Here is a 17,852-nt window from a genome sequence, read left to right as displayed (position 1 = left end):
AATGCTTTTATTTAGCAACGATACATATAAAAGTGACGATACATATAAAAGTGACCGTGAAGACATTTTTAATATTACAATAAGATTTCTATCCATTGATAATGAACATTGAAGACTGGAGTAATGGCTGCTAAAAATTCAGCTTTGCCATCACAGGAATAAATTGCATTTTAAAATATATTAAAATAGAAAACAGTTACTTTAGAATTCTAAGAATATGTCACAATATTTTTGTGATAAATGCCAAAAAACAAACAAACACAAAAAACTTCCGCCCCCAAACCTTGGAATGATAGTTAATTGACACTCACTGGACACTTCATTAGGTACACTTGTTCTACGCACGTTAATGCAAATATCTAATCAGCCAGGCACATGGCAACAACTTACTGCATTTAGGCATGTAAACATGGTCAAGACATCTCTAGGGTTTACAGAGAATGGTCTGAAAAAGAGAAAATATCCAGTGAGCGGCAGATCTATGGGCGAAAATGCCTTGTAGATGCCAGAGGTCAGAGGAGAATGGCCAGGCTGGTTCGCACAACACATCGAACCTTGATGCAGATGGTTTACAGTAGCAGAAGACCAAAGAAGATTGGAAAAAAGGTGCCTTGTCTGATGAGTCCCGATTTCTGCTGCAACATTTAGATGGGGCGGTCAGAATTTGGCATAAACAACATGAAAGCATGGATCCATCCAGCATTATACCCACTGTTCAGGCTGGTGGTGTAATGGTGTGGTGGATAATTTCTTGTCACACTTTGGGCCACTTAGTACCAATTGAGCATTGTTTAAATCCCACAGCCTACCTGAGTATTGTTGCCGACCATGTCTGTCCCGCCTTGTCATAAAGCTCAAATCATCTCAGACTGGTTTCTTGAACATGACAATGAGTTCACTTTACTCAAATGGCCTCCACAGTCACCAGACCTCAATCCAATAGAGCACTTTTAGGATGTGGTGAAATGGGACATTTGCATCATGGATATGCAGCCGACAAATCTGCAGCAACTATGCGATACAATCATGTCAATATGAACCAGAATCTTTAAGGAATGTTGCACCTTGTTGAATCTATATCACAAAGAATTAAGGCAGATCTGAAAGCAAAAGGGAGTCCAAGCTAGTACTAGAAAGGTGTACCTAATAAATTGGCTAGTGGATGTAAAAATATGTCTATTTTTATTTCTGTTTATGTATTTATTTCTTTATATATTTTACAGAGGCGGCCTCCTGATAACTCCTTTTATGTACGGACATGTAATAAAAATCCAAAGAAGACAAAATGGTGGTATCATGGTAAGAACTAATATTTGAATTGCCAATAAATAAAACATTTGTTGAGGAAATGCATTTTAAATATATTTAAAAATCTGCCTTTTTTTCCACAGATGATACCTGTTAATATGAACTTTCTAGAACTCCCGGAGGGAAGAAGTCCTACTGACATTATAAAAGCACTTTTTGATAGCATATGGTCTCTGAACTTTAAACTTGGACTCAAACACAAGCATGGACTCAGACCACAAACATGGGAGATGATATCAGCTGTGTTACCGGTAGCCAGTTGGATGCATGTTTGGGGAAAAATAAAAACAGACGAAGAATGGAAATAAATTTTAAAGAGGATGGAAACAGACCTGTCAAAGGGTTGGTGTGGAAAAATGTAGATAAATCCAGGAAGAAGGATTTTTATTTTATTTTTTTGTAATGAGATTATTTCTGTCTTGGACCACACATATTCCTGTTCATTTGTATGTTTCATATGTTTCAAGGTCCACGTGTCTTGTGCAATAACAAGGATAGGTGCATAGCAGGGCAAATTCCAAAACCACCAAAACCAATCTGGAAATGATTGTAGTGTCCTTTCCTTTTTCTCTTTCCTTATATTCCTACTGAAATGATATGCACTGTGAAATGATGAAAGAAAAGACCAGTTCATTCTGATGAAGATATGGCGCACCGCTTCAGTTAGTTTCTGATGTTCCAAAGTAAATAGTTTAATTTAAGAAAGGTACTGTTTTATCTCATTCATCTCAAGTTCTGCTATCACTCGAAATGGTGGTTTCATTGTCATTTATGCTTGTTAGGACTATAATTTGTCTGTTTGAGCATCAAAACCAGCCTTGACCATCCATGAACTCATATTTTCCTCTACCAAGTGATATGGGATGGAACCAGTGTTGTATGTAGGTTTGCCATTAAAGCTGAGCTGTAGGTAACCCAGTATATTGAATGTTGGCAAGAACAATCTGTCTTGTATTCTTATTTGTATAAAATGTTTTTGTTATGAGGCGTATACATATATATATATATATATATATATATATATACACACATACAAACACACTATACAATAATTATATTTCTAGTTATTTATAAACCAATATTTTAGAATCCTTAAGATACTGTATATATATTAAATATGCATATATTATATTATATGCAGATCTATTATATGCATTATAGATTGTATTTAATATTCACTGTAGGTAATATACATTTATTAACAGTGTGCATGTGTGTGTGTATATAGGCTATATATTAAAGACTTAATATTCTGTAGTCTATTATTAATAAGAAAAATTTATATATATTATGCATTAGATATTTAATATTAATTGTGTAGTATAGGCTATATATACTGTATTAATACATGTATGTATACTAGGCCTATACATTAAGTAATAATTATAGTTATACAATCATATTGTATTTTACATGTAATATACTTATATTTATTACCAGAGTATATACTCTGTAAATAAATAATACATGTAATAGTGTTTTAAATACGTTTGAAAAAGTCATGTAGTATGGTATTTAAACGTATAGTAGTGCATGAATTCATCCCTAGTTGGTATAAGGAAGCCGGACTGTACCATCTGCGCGACAGAGGAGGGGTGCAGTCTTTTCGCCATCCTCAAAGAACTAAGTACAAAATGGACTAAAACTGTAGTAAATGTAAACATAAAAACATAAAATTCACCAAGCAGTGCTGTGCCGTCGTCCAAGTGGACTATTTTTGGAAAGGCACATGTTGTTCAAATGTTGGTTTGGTCCTGGTACCATCAGTTCTCTTTAGTGTTTGCCAATGTTGGAGGTGTAACTGGGGTCTGGCCCTGGACGAAGGTAAACTATTATTATTAAATGCGTTGTGGTTTAAAATAGCGATGAATTCAGGATTGCAGCTGAAACTGCGCTCTGTCGTTTGGTTGTTTGGTGGCAGCACAGGCAGTGTGTATCGAGATGTGAGGGGTATTTAGTCGTTCAGCCATGATGTTTGCACATTCCCAGCTGAGTTCAGACCGGTGGCCTGTGTGCTGGAGAGGAAGGTTGTGTTTCAAAACACCGATTAGGGTTCGAGACACAATCCTAGCCGAGTTGATTTTAATGTTTGAACGACTATAATATATCCCAGCAACGTGTCTTGATAATCATCAGATCTAAGAAAATGACACCATCAGTGAGTGCATAGATATAGAGACAACTGGGAAGAGAGTGACCTCACTTTTGAGAGTCAGGTTTACAAAGAAAGCTGTCTTCTCATCTACTGCACTAACAATCTCCATGATGGATCCTAGTGGTCCAATGTCACTCCGTTGGCTTGATGCTGACTTGCTTCCAGTCCTTCATTTGTCACACTGGGTTTAAGGAATAATGTCATGCATTGCATTTGATACTTTTATAGTGTGGAGATGTACAGGAATTATGGAAATATAAGATGATTTTAAAAGGGTTAGTGCCAGGTCTGGTAAAGGCCAAGGAAGCGATTAAAATCTTAAAGATTGTTGTAAAAGTATTGGAAATTTGTATTGGAAATTTGTTTGTCCTGTGGGTAACTACAGGAAAACATAAATACTGAAGTTTTCCTTTAGTCACCTCTAAAGTGTTATATTAGCTATTCCCCCCTTTCCCCCCCCCCCCATACGTTCAGTTGGGTTTTTAACATCCTTATCCTATTACTATGAAAGACTGGTAAAGTCATTGAATTTCATTGGTCAAAATGTGCGGTATTATGTTCTCGTCATATTTGATGCCGACTGGCAAACAGTGACATGAACATATAAAGTCAAACAAGAACACATCAAATCCTTTTATTAATAAACTGTAACAGTTACCTAATTGTTGCTGGATTAAGAGCTGATGGTATATTCTTCACATTTCTCACCAAAATAGCAGTGTTATTTTAGTACTATTTATGTAATGTAGTATTTATTGATCTTTTTTGAGTTGGCTTGTATTTTCAGTTTGCATTTTCATTTTAGTTTGTTGTAGTATATTTGTAATGTGCTTTTAAATTTTTTATATTATATTTATTTTACTTTTTTATATTTCTGTTTAGCTTTCAGTTGTTTTTTATTTTAGTTTTAGTCATTTTAGTACTTCAACATATTGCAAACTTCAAAAAAAAAAATTCAGTTAAAGTAAAATTATTTTCAATTTTAAAACTTATTTTATTTCAGTTGCCAAGTTTGTTTAAATTTTAGGTTTTTAATTTTACTTTTTAGGCAACACTTTACAATAAAGTTCCATTAGTTAATGTTAGTAAATGTATTAACTAACATGAACAAATAATAAACAATACATTTATTACATTATTTATTCATCTTTGTTAATATTAGTTAAAGCTGCAGTCCGTAAGTTTTGCCTCTTTGTCGCCATCTCTGTTTGAAAACCTGGAATTGCAGCTGTGTGCGGAATTGTCTAGCTTGCGTGGGTTGTGAGTCGGCGCGGCTCCAGCGCGGATTAATCTATGTTATGAAGAGCATGTGTGGCAGTCAGTCACAGCACCGGTGTGGATATTTACTGTACTTCACAATCACAGATTCTAGCCTACGTCTTGGAATATGACCCAAATAAGAATTTTCACCGTATATTGCCATCTGAACAAGTAAGTAACAAGTCTGCCACGTTTGTTCTGACCAACTGAGGAAAAAAGCATTACCATAAATCTAGCTACCATGACTTTCTAACATTTACAGATGAAGAATATAACTGTGACATGTCCGTTATGCACTGGGGAAAACACAACGTCTCAAATGCATTAAACAACACAAATATATTGTTTGTGCTGTTTGCCATGGTGGATCAATTTGATCCATGATCGACATTAAGGGCTGGCATTATCTTGACTCACTGAACCTGGATCAAATTAGTGAGATTGTGTGAACTTAAATTGTCGTTTATGAAACCGCTTTAGTCCCGATTGATTTGTTATGTTATTTCAAGTCAGGTTTTGGACTTTAATCCCCGCTTATCTTAGCGTCTTTTATGAAACAGCCCCCTGGTCATTATACAAAAAATGCAGCTGTATATGTTTTGGGGTAACACTCTAAGGTTCCATTAGTTAATGTTAGTTAAGGAATATGCAGTCGTTCATTGTTAGTTCATGTTAATTTACAGTGCATTAACTAATGTTAACAAGCACAACTTTTGATTTTAATAGCTAATGCATTTGGAAACGTTGAAATTAACATGAACTAAGATTAATAAATGTTGTAGAAGTATTGTTCATGCTTAGTTCATGTTAATTAAAGTAGTTAACAAATGGTAACTAATGAACCTTATTGTAAAGTGTTACCCAGTTTAATTTCAACAGTTTTTTAGTTAACAATAGTAACAATTCAGTTATATTTTACTATGATTGTATCCATTTAAGTGCTTGTTGAGTTTGAATACACTTCTGTGTTATGAAAGTAATGCTTTATCTTTTGTGTTGCACTTTCACAGCAGTCTTTGACATTTGTTTAGACATAATACTGATATGACAGCCTGCCAACAATATATGTTATTATTGTCTGACAGAGTTAACTTGGAGTTAAAAATGCTACAGATTTGTCTGTTTGGCTTATCCAGTTTGAAACAGTTTCAGGGCCTTGACCATGTCTGTCCTGTAATGAAGTGGAAAGGACATTTTGTGTGTAGCCTACAATACCACAGTCTAAATATTGACGTTGAGGAAGATTGATTCATGTTAAATCATGTTGTTTTAACAGCGATAGAGCATGGCTCAAGTGAAAGTGCAGACATCAGCCCCCTTGTCTGGACCTGGCCTGACTGCCGTTGCACCCGCTGTGGCCATGCCCAGCCCAGGAGCTCTGGGTCTGCAGCCCACCATCAATGGCACAGTGCCAGCCACAACGCCCACCTGCCCCAGCCCTGCCTCTGGCTTTGTGGACTCCACTGTACCAGCCAGCCCGTCAGGTACCGGGACGCTGCATACATTCAAATCCGTTTGCCAGTGTAGTTTACAACGTTTATAGTGGTAATGCTCGTTTTAACTGCTAGCATAAGCTGCCGTGGATGTCCTGTGTCCATTAAAGCCCTTTATTAGTCAGTTCAGTTCAGTTTGTTTAGATGTATTTTTATTATGATTAAATTGCAAAATGAACAATTTTAGTGGGCCCAAAGCATTTGGACCATTAAAAATGTTTAAATTTGATTCATTAGATAGCAAAATATGAAACCAGGTGCCATTATTTTAAGGACAGATAGCACACACACAGTTTTCAAGCAAAACATTTCACAAAAAGATTTTTGTTTGGTTTTATATGGTAACATACACTAGCATCTAAAGCTTGTGGTTCTTAAAATGTTTTAAAACATTTTTGAAAGAAGCCTCTTATGGTGTCCTAGGTTGCTTTTATTTGATCAAAAAACAGTGTTTAAAATATCCGTTTTCTGTTAATATATATTAAAATGTAATTTATTCCTGTGATGCAAAGCTGAATTTTCAGCTTAATTACTGCAGTCTTCAGTGTCACATGATCCTTCAGAAATCATTCTAATATGCTGATTTGGTGCTCAAGAAGGATTTATTATTATTGTTGAAAAGGATTGTTTAATATATTTTGTGGAAACTGTCAGACGTTTTTTCAGGATTCTTTGATGAATAGAAATTTCAAAAGAACAGCATTTATTTTAAATAGAAATATTTTGTAACATTATAAATGTCTTTACTGTCACTTTTGATCAATTTAAAGGAATAGTTTGCCCAAAAGTACCAACAAAATCTATAATCGTTGCATCCCTAGTGGCTATACTATCAACTGGTTAACAACGTTCTTTAGAATCTCTTCTTTTGTGTTCAACAGAAGAAAGAAACTCATACAGTTTTGGAACAGCTTGAGGTAAATGATGACAGTTTTTTTTTGGTGAACTGTTCCTTTAATGCATCTTTGCTGAATAAAAAATATTAATTTCTTTTTAAAAATAAATCTTAACTAACACCAATCTTTTTAATGGTAGTGTACCTGTATCGTGTGCTTTATATAGCTGTTTTGGAACTGCATTGAATTTATTTAATACACGAGTTTCACAATTTGAGTTGAATTACTGAAATAAATTAACTTTTCCACGACATTCTAATTTATTGAGATGCACCTGTATGTAATAATACTGTGAAAAACCTGACATGCATTTGTTCATTCTTGCTTGTATTTAAGCTGTGTCTATTTCTGACAGGCCCTCCTCAAGAAAACATGGCAAACCCTAAAGAGAAAACTCCCATGTGTTTGGTGAATGAGTTAGCCCGTTTCAACAGGATTCAACCTCAATACAATTTGCTGAATGAGAAAGGGCCAGCACATGCTAAGGTACTGTTAATGAGGAACTGTGATAAAGGCTGCTGTATTTGTTGATTAAAAATCTATTCATTGAGCTAATGGAAAAATACACCCTATCTGTAACTTCATGATACATTAATTAGCTTTGCACATCCTGAAAGAAGCCAGTGCTTAACAATGCAGCAAAGAAGAGTGTAAAATTGTATGTAAGCTTAGGCTTGCTGACTGACATGCTGCATCAGAGATGTTTTGCTCTTGTCATGAAACTGAGAGCACAATAATCGACATATAGGGTAAATGTGGTTTTAAATGGTTAAATAAATGCAAGAAAGATGTATATCCAATCACACTTCAGTTTGCAAATGATGTCATCGTCACTGTCGCTACAGTTTGAATGGTGAACATTCTGAAAATGCAAGTCAGTAGGATTTTAACCCAAAATTTCTTTTAAAAAATTCACAAAGAGCACACCTAAGACTGAACTTAATACAAATATTTAAACAGACAGTTTAAGGAATATTTATAATATTTGTTATGAAAGAACTCAAAACTCGGTTGATCTTTTTAGATCATCTTGGAAAAGGTGGTCTATTGCTGCCAAGATCTCAAATCTGTAAAATAAAAATAATGCTTAGTAGTAAGTAAGGGATAATGTAGAGTCATTATTGTAAAATAAACCCTGACAGGGTGGTCTGGATCTTGTATCATCTTGAAAGATTTTATTTTGCGACATTGACTTGCTGACTATACATTATTCCACTTATTACATGGCTACTTGGCAAATAGATAAATACACAGCACTGAAATATTGATTTGGGTTGAGGTTATTTTATTGTCTTGCTTGTAGACAACTTCTAGATTGGCTGAAAACTTTCACTGTGTTATAGACTAGAAAGCAATCATCCTAGCTCTCCTGCTGGATTGTGTGTGCAGATCTTCACGGTGCAGCTGTGCTTCGGGAACCAGGTATGGGAGTCAGAAGGCAGCAGCATCAAAAAGGCTCAGCACTCCGCAGCTACCAAGGCCCTGACAGAAAGCGTCCTCCCCCAGCCTCTGCCCCGCTCACCTAAAGCCGACTGCAACAGCAACCCAGGTACCAACAATAAATGAACTTTTCCACAACATTCTAATTTATTGAGATGCACCTGTATATATAGGATCTGTTTTTGTCAAGTTAGTTTCATTTATAATATTTTCCCTTTAAACCGGTATGAAATTTCAGATCAGTATTATGCCTCATAGCTGCTAGTATAACAAGCCTATAAGCAAGCTTAACAAAACGTAATAATCACTTTAATCTAGCTTGAGCCAACAGTTGTACATGGAAGCAGCTCCGGGCGGATGACGTAAGATGTCAGTGTTGCGCATGTGCCGGTGAGTCTCGTGAAAACCAAGGTTTGTTTACAGGAGCAAAGGAAGCAAAGTTTCCTTATTTTAGCAAAGGAAAACCAGTCTCCTCTTGGCTTATATTGAAATCCTCAGACATTCTTCTTTCCAAATCCTCGTTTTGTACTAATTAGTGACCGTTGTTTTGTTTTGATCTCTCCCCTGCGCTTCCGCGTTCGTCACTTCTGAGCGGCGCATGTGCAATGCCGACATCTTACGTCATCCTCCCGGAGCTGCTTCCATGTACAACAGTGAGCGCAAGCTAGATTAAAGTGATTATTACGTTTTAAATATGGTTATTTTTCTTATAGGAGGTCTTTGTTCACCCCCCGCAGCCGTGTGAGGCACTTTTTATTATGGATGCATGCGCTTTATTTCACTTCTTTTGGACTGATGAACTGCAACACCCGCTGACTGCCATTAAACAGCTTGGAAGATCAAAGACAATTTTTAATATAACTCCGACTGGATTTGTCTGAAAGAAGAAAGTCATATACACCTAGGATGCCTTGAGGGTGAGTAATTCATGGGCTAATTTTCATTTTTGGGTGAACTAACCCTTTAATTGATATATTGACACGATACACAATACTAAGTCAAAATACCCCCTCACTTTGCTCATTTTTTCAAGTGGACTATTCTATGAATAACATTTACAAAATGTAAAAAATTGTTATTATTATTATTTTATACAGTATGTAACAGGGAGTCCCTGATACATTGATTTCCTTTTTGCAGGCAGCATCACTCCTACAGTGGAGTTGAATGGCTTGGCCATGAAGCGAGGGGAGCCAGCTATATACAGACCCCTGGACCCCAAACCCATTCCCAACTACAGAGCCAATTACAACTTTAGAGGAATGTTCAACCAGAGGTATGTCCTTCAGCCTGTGGATATGTGATTTTCTTAGGACCTCAATGTCTCTGAAGCACGTGAGTGCTGAAAGTTGATATAATGATTCTTTAAAATTCCTACCTGGAAACCTTATTGTCATGAATGACAATGTATGATTCTACAGTAGTATGATTCTGGTAGATGTATTATTTGCCTTTGCTGCCACCTAGTGGTGTCATACTGGTGTTATGTCAAACATAAAAACTCATTTAAAGGGATAGTTCACCCAAAAATGAAAATGTGATGTTTATCTGCTTACCCCCAGGGTATCCAAGATGTAGGTGACTTTGCTTCTTCAGTAGAACACACACGAAGTTTTTTAACTCAAACCATTGCACTCTGTCAGTCATATAATAGGATGCCCTGGGGGTAAGCAGATAAATATCAAATTTTCATTTTTGGGTGAACTATCCCTTTAAGTGAACTCAGATTAGCTGTCAAAATAGGGTCTGGTTTTAGAGATTGACCACTGTATTCAACATTTTAATGATGAAGATGTCTTAACTGTGATTTTGTACTTAGCCTTGATTGTTTGTCAAGAGGGCAACCTATAGGAACTTAAAGAGCAATTCTGCTCATTACCTTTAGGTGGCAGTATTGCCCTGTTTTTTTCCTCAGCCCTTGTGACTTCAGACTTTGGCTTTGCTTACCCATGTTTTACACCGGACATCAAGAGGCAAACCAGCACACTAACAGAAATGTAAAAGTAAACACAACTGTCCTTAATATGAAATATTGAAATGGATTAATATTGCCGTGTGTTTGGATGATGCTGTGATGTGTTCAGATCCCACTGCTTTCCTTTTGGAAAAACTGACTTGTCTTCATAGTTTGAGTGCTTGGTATCTAAATGTCTTTTTGTATTTTGATGGTTTATGCCCTTGACCGGCAATAATTCACAGCACCCATTGTGGTCGCCACGGATTGCAAGCGAACTCACGTTTAATGTAGCCTGGGTTGTATTTTGTTGTACCTTGCATAGTTTTGCTCATAGTTTTTGAAGATGAAGGCATGTCACAACCTGTCCATGTTAGCATCTGTCCCATTGGATTTATGCTGCAAAATATCAAATAAAATACTTAAATACTTTCAAGATTCACTATACACTTTCATATATGTCTAGCATTTGAGTGCGCATTTAGCTCTGCATCTAAAACCTCTAATTTATATTTCTGCAAACTTTGAGTCGCTATTTGTTAGTCAGGTTTATTCCAGCTAAACCGGTGAGGATGAAAAGAAACACGCCAACACTGACGTGTTCATCAGCTAAACGAACAGCGAGAAGCAGAGTTGACGCTAATCGGAAAACTACACTACATTACAAGAAGCACATTACACCTTAATCCAGCTGTCATTTGAAGCTTTTATTTAGACATTTGCTTTCGATTGAAGCTCAATGGACACTGTGAGAACAAAGACGAGGTGAGAAACCCAAGCCTTGTAATGCTAAGATCTCAACCTGATATCAAAAAGCGTTAAAGGGCCTGCGTGTAGTGATTTTGTGGAAAAAATGTATACATGTTTCTCCGCTGCACATCTAGAATTTCTATGATGTAGTCTTTGAAATAGTAATACAACAAGGAGCCAAAGTAAATCGGATCCTCTGTGCGATTACATCATTTTGGTGCGAAGCCTGGCTGGAGACCACCATGGGGGACTGTTGTAGATATTAAGGGTGTTGCATATGAATTATACCCTTAAGTCTTTTGCCCTCTCCTCATTCAACACAGATCCTCTCAGAGGTGTTACAGGCCTCACATAATTTAAACACAGATTCGTTTAATTACAGTTCTCTAATTTACGGTTTTAGTAAAATATTGATGTTGTGTCTGTACTGTTCGTTATGGAGAAGAATAATGGCATGGCTGCAGTGAGTTCTGGGATTATGAGACTGAGAGCATTGACAGATAAATGGGAATATGCATGCTTTAGTCAGAAAGGGTATTGATTAGCAAAAATGTATTTTGATTTATGCAGTGGTACTTAAAGGGGTCATATCATGAGGAATCTTTTAAGATATATAAAAACAAACTGAGTTCTGAAAATCAGAGAAAGCTTGATTTGTGCTTCCGTAGGCAGATTCATGTTTTTGAATACACCATGAATTGGCAGGCCGAGTTAATAAAGAGGAAGTGGCATGGATGCTATTATTCCTAATTCCTAATACCTAAATAGTAGGAGTAAAATGTGAGCCAAACATTGTGCTTTTCTTAGCTTGGTGTAGCACCTACAGCTCTGCATATTGCTCTGAAGGATCCCAGTGTTAGAAACAAGTGACTAAAGTTTGTTTTCAATGTTGTTCTGGTCATGAAAACTAAATTTAAACTTTTTTTGTTTAATTAAAACAAACAAACAATCTTTACTAACTTTATGCGTGGACCATAGGGGAAATATTATGTGTTAATAAAATAAAATAAAATGCATTAAAACTGCTCTTCCTACTTAACAATCACTTTAAAAGTTTAATTTTAGCAATACATTTTTAATACTTTTTAAAATGTAAATGCTCCATTCCTCCTGAAATTGTGCTGGTCTGCTTTTTGCATATTTTAATACGCATAAAGAAACTTACAAACCCCAAACTTTTGAATGGTAGTGTATACTTGGACTTGGAGATGAAGACTGCAGCTTGGTTATGATGTAAGCATTATTTACATACTCTCATTACACTCCTGGCTAACTGGCTTTTAGATGTATCAACTCACTGTTCATATCCTCTTTCAGTCCATTGAGACTGCAGTGGTGCAGATTAACAAAAGCATCTTTTCTGACAACCAAATCATGTACCCAAGAGCTGTAACTCCTCATTATCCCAGCTTAGTTAGACTAAGACCAAATCTGCACTCTCATCCTAGCTTAGTTTAGCCAATCATGTGTGGATCTGAGTGGCAATTGAGCTGCAGTCAGGTGGCATCACACAATTACCTCATTTATCCAGGCCTTTGCTCTTTGTGATTAACATCAGGCTTTGTGTTCCTAACAACATTCTGTGTTCATCTTCCTTGGGGAGCGCCTGCATTCTTTCAGAGTCAAAATTTGGATGGGTCTTTTCCGGGACGACCTCACCTTCTCTCATTTGGGCATGGCAGTAACGCTGCGTCGGTGCTTAACTGTAATAATAATGAGGATAATTGCTGTCGAGCCTCTCCAGTGATATTTCCTGGTCTGATATTGAGCTGTGGCTGAAAAGACTGGAAGCTCAGAGGAAGAGAGTTTGCTTGGCGAGCCGGCATATAGTGAAGGTGGAAATGCGTCACTGTCTAGGCCAAATCAGCACCTTGGTTTGTTTTGATTGCAATAAAGATAACGTGGCTCTGGGGTACGGTTGGCTCAATACCAGATTTTGCCTTGATTCTGGTATCGCAGTATCCATACTAAATACATAACTCCATACAAACAAATGTTAGGTAGGCCATTAAATATGCATGGTAGATTTGCATATCAAATAAACAACTGGAATGTTTACTAAACTAGGCTAATTGAAATATACATGAATGTATTTAAGGGTCACAGGATGAATAATTATCCCTTACTAGTGTATGATATTTATTTAAATATGATCACAAGGTGTGTGTCTGAGCATATTTCCAAAAAAGAAAAAATCTCCAAATATTCCACAATATAAAAATATCGTAACTGAGCAAGAAAATATCAACCATTAACTTACTTTGCTGAAATGGAAACACTTGAATATGAATGATGAGACAAATTTACCTTTTTTAATTTCATCTGCAATTTTTTTTCCCTTTTTCCATGCTCTGAGATGGCCTTTGTATGGGTACGAGTAATTAGAGATGCACCAAAATTTCGGCAACCGAAAATACATTTTTGGATTGAGTCAAAACAGTTTTGAGGGCCTTAATCATTAACTATGAATTAGAATAGAAACATAATTATTTCATTTAAAAAAAAAATGATATAAAAAAACTAGCTTATGTGCAATTTAACAACAGTTTTTATTTGAGTGTTGATTATTAAATAAATTGGATCAATTAACTGGTTATTAAATAACCTGTATTTTCAGTTGCGGTTTACAGCTAAATAAAAACTGTAATTTCAGTTGCAGTGTTTCTGTATAGAATTAATTTCGGTGCATTGTTAATCGTAATACAAATCTATGATTAATTTTCGGAATCAACACAATTTTCATTCTCAAATCATGCATTGCATTTTTACACCCTTTAGCCTTCATGTTTCACTTCAAACTGACTGATCTGTGCATGAGTGCAGTTATATTTTTGACAGGGTTTGAAATTTGCTAAACTTTAAAAATGTAATTTTTTTTTCTACTATGTACCAGACAACCCTAGACGAAGAGCAGAGATAGAGAGAAATAAATATCATTTTGAGACCTCTTTCTTACTCTTGATGCTATGGCTGTCAGTATGAGACTGGTCTTTCATGACATCTAACAATTGTTTCATTTTTAGTCCGGTGCTTTTCTTAGCTCGTTTTTGGCACCTGCTTCTCCTTTTTTAGATTCTCTGAGGGTACTGGGAAATCAAATGATGATTTATGTTTGTGGCATGGTTGTTGGCAAGATAAGATGGTAAAAGGATGGTGCTTTTCACTCAGCACCTACTCCCTCAACCATGAGCAAACCACTCTTTTGCTACAAAGAATATATTGTTTAGTCAGTACACTATCTTTCCTGCTTTCAGTATTTCATCGTTTCTCATCAAAATGAATTTTGCTAAAGGGAAAATCTTTGTTTACTGGAATTGATTTATCTTTCCTGTAACATTTGAGTCATATTTTAGGAATGATGTCTGTCACTGTCAGGCATGCCAAAGATAAAGCCGGTGACCATGACTAGTGTTAAGACATAAATGGACTCTTATGCCCAAAATAGAGTTCTGCATTATGAAATCTGCAGAAGAAATCTTCAGGCCTCACAGGAATTCATGAAACACTGAGAAAACATTTAGGTATCATTTTAAACACCCTTTCACCAAAGAGTGTTTTGAGAATTACTGTTTGCATTTATCCATTTAACACCATCAACATCCATTTAATCCGTTTTATTTAGTTTGACAGTTAAGCCATTCAAGCCATTCAAGCCAGACACATGCTGTTAACCCTCAATGCAAAGGTCTTGCCATATGGCAACGTTTCCCTTTTCTGCACTTTCTCACTGTTCAGAATTTTTTTAATTTATTTTGTGTTTGTGTGTTGTCATATGTAATTTTTATAGATTGGCATCAAGTATTATATTTTATTTATTAAGTGTTTAACAAAATGTGATTAATGAAAGGATTAAAGATCAATGAAAAAGATTCAGTTAATCATAGTTTGAGTTCCAAATGTATAAATGTATCAGTTCATAAAAGAAGCATGATTTTAATTAGAGTACAAAAACTGACTGATAACTTTTAAGAAATTCAAAGATGTATAGAATGCAGTCAGTACGGGGTCAGTACGATAGTTTTAAAGATTAATTTCATTCAGCAAAGACCCATTAAATTGATCGAAAGTGACACTAAAAACATTTCTAATGTTACAAAAGATTTTCAAATGAATGCTGTTCTTTGGAACTTTCTGTTAATCAAAGAATCCTGAAAAACTTTAACATGGTTTCCACAAACATATTAAGCATCTTTATTATTAGTTATCAATATTTCAACGTTGACAATAATAAGAAATGTTTCTTGAGCACCAGATCAGCATATTTGAATGATCTCTGAAGGATCATGTAACGACGTCAAAATATTCAATATGGCCATCACAGGAATACATTTTAAATGTTAAAATATCATTTAAAATATTAAAATAGAAAACGGTTAATTAAAATTGTAGAAAAGAGTTAATTAAAATTGTAGTATTTCACGTTTTTATTGTATTCTTTTAGAAACATTTAAAAATATATATATTTTTTATATATTTAATGAAATATTTAATGTCTAATCAAACATCTACTTGATGACACTCCCTAAAAAGAAAGCTTATCTTTGCCTGGAGTGCTGAAAACTAGGCCAGCAATAGCAGTGAACTTCCTATTAATTTCTGTATGATGTCACATTAATAATAATTTAGTAATTTCATACGTAAGTATTCATTAACCAGTGGCCAGGATTGCAATCTTATAAAGGCCTACCAAACATCACTTTGGAGAATCCATTAAGCATTCCAACAATATGATGTCTGCGTCCAGACGTACATCCACGAAGCTGCCAGAATCCACAGTTCATAAACAATTTAATAAAAGTGCTGTTATTAGGGTGCTGGACTTCCTCTCATAAGCAGCTGCCAGAATAATCACTTATTTACCCAATATCAGTATCAAATGCAGAAATGACCCCGGCCCTGCTTCTGGTTGAGGCCTTCAGGCAGAAAATTGTGTCAACAGAACAAATTGGCGGTAACTCATAAAGCAAAGGTTTATGTGCAGCTCTTAGGTTACTGCAGAACGGTTCACGATTCTGTAACTTTCATTTGAATTTAATGCGCCTTTAATACCTTACGGATCACTATTTTGTTTTTTAAGGATTTTTGCTTTTAATGAAGAGCAAAAGTCGCCGCTGAAATGTTTGGGTGTTGTGAGTCGTTGCCAAGATGTTGCTATGTGATTGCTAAGGTCATCTGAGTGTATTTTTTTGTGTTGCTATGTGGTTTCTGGGTGGTTGCTAAGGTATTCTGAGTACTTATGAGTTATATTTTAGTCTCTAGATATATAATATTCAGTATAATTTTGAAATGTATTTTGCTGGTTTTATTATCTGGCAGGTGAAATAAGAGTCTAAATAAAAAAAATAAATAAAAAAAAGTAGTCATTTTAAATGCTACTAGCTGAATTGGGGCATTACAATATTTATAATGTACAGTATGAAAAACGAAGGTTTATTTTGAGATTTAAGGTTTAAGAGTGTTATTAAATTCTTAGTATTTTTAAATAAGCATAATTGATGCGTTACCAGTGTCATTTTCATATTATTTATATACAATTATAGTTTTTATTAATATTTTGAGTTAGATTTTATTTTTACGTTTTCTGTTTTCATTTTCATTTGTTTAATTATAAGTAATTTTGTTATTTTTATTTTTTGATAAAAATTACTAGTCAGGTTTATTATTTATTATTTAATAATTCGTTTTTTTTTAAGTTTTAGTTTTCATTTGTTTCCAGTTCGCCAAGGCAACATAATGTAATTTTTGTGATCTAATATTTTTATTTAATTTAATTTCAGCTTTATTTCCATTTGAATGATTGCATCTCAATTTCTAAGCATGTTTGCAGTCATCTACAACCCAGCTGCAGAGCTGCTCCACGTAATGGATCTCCCAGGTCAAATGAGGTCTTTCTGTGTGAGTTGGAGCGGTGTCAGGCTAGCTCATTGTTCTGAAGGTCTCATGGTCAGCCCAGCTGTTGTGGTCCAGCCTCATACTTGTGGTTTGTTAGCATGAATCACTCCAAAACTCACATTCATATCAAAAGGCTGGACCGGCAACTCCTTCATAGATTCAACAGTTCCTTTTCCGCTGTTATCTCATTCCGTTCCGAGGGGTGTCAGAGCGAATGATTTCCTCTAAATGACGAGGTGTGGGGTGTTTGTCGGAAATGTGTGTTTTGGAATACTCTGCTGCGGCCCTCCCTGTTGTTGCTCAAGTCATGTGCCTCCCTTCACACAGAGGAGGAGTTGCTATGAAAATGCTTCTTTTTTTTCTTTTTTTTTGATGGTGGCATTGTTTTGTTTGGGGCGAGTCATTTATGCTTTTGTGGATTGCAGTCAGAGGACAGCTGCTTGTCTTTGAGTCATTCAGCTTGTTTCTCTTCTGTGTTTGTCTCCAGGTGCTCGCTGCTTACAGAGCCACACAGGTGTGTCTCACATGGGGTCTGTTTCGGTGACTGTCCTTCTGTATGGTTTGATCTCTCATGGCAAACATCCAACATGTACAGTAAAGCAAATATTGTGAAACCACTAACTTTTATAAAATAAACATTATAGTACTATAAACTAAAAACCAATGAGCCATTGGCTTTTAAAATCAAACATGTGGAATATATT

The 17,852-nt window shown here is 35.5% G+C and overlaps 1 protein-coding gene and 1 long non-coding RNA gene across 2 annotated transcripts in view; both read left to right on the top strand.

The window, feature by feature from the left end:
* Window positions 1–1,220: 1,220 nt before the first annotated feature.
* On the top strand, window positions 1,221–1,584 carry LOC107725705 (uncharacterized). The gene is made up of 2 exons (XR_001638151.1): window positions 1,221–1,299; window positions 1,392–1,584. It is a non-coding gene; the product is annotated as an uncharacterized LOC107725705 (long non-coding RNA).
* A 1,455-nt stretch (window positions 1,585–3,039) lies between these two features.
* The window catches only part of LOC107725690 (double-stranded RNA-binding protein Staufen homolog 2-like), a 141,436-nt gene continuing 126,623 nt past the window's right edge, over window positions 3,040–17,852 (top strand). The window contains exons 1-5 of the mRNA XM_016535062.1: window positions 3,040–3,132; window positions 6,000–6,207; window positions 7,468–7,598; window positions 8,502–8,661; window positions 9,693–9,828. Of these exons, the coding sequence (XP_016390548.1) occupies window positions 6,009–6,207; window positions 7,468–7,598; window positions 8,502–8,661; window positions 9,693–9,828 (626 nt within the window). The 5' untranslated portion in view covers window positions 3,040–3,132; window positions 6,000–6,008. The remainder of the gene's footprint in view (window positions 3,133–5,999; window positions 6,208–7,467; window positions 7,599–8,501; window positions 8,662–9,692; window positions 9,829–17,852) is intronic.

This window comes from Sinocyclocheilus rhinocerous, unplaced genomic scaffold (assembly GCF_001515625.1).
Source record: "Sinocyclocheilus rhinocerous isolate Xijiao unplaced genomic scaffold, SAMN03320098_v1.1 scaffold1327, whole genome shotgun sequence".
Taxonomy (NCBI): domain Eukaryota; kingdom Metazoa; phylum Chordata; class Actinopteri; order Cypriniformes; family Cyprinidae; genus Sinocyclocheilus; species Sinocyclocheilus rhinocerous.
The sequence above is the reverse complement of the archived record's forward strand: the minus strand, read 5'-3'. Positions and strand labels throughout refer to the sequence as shown.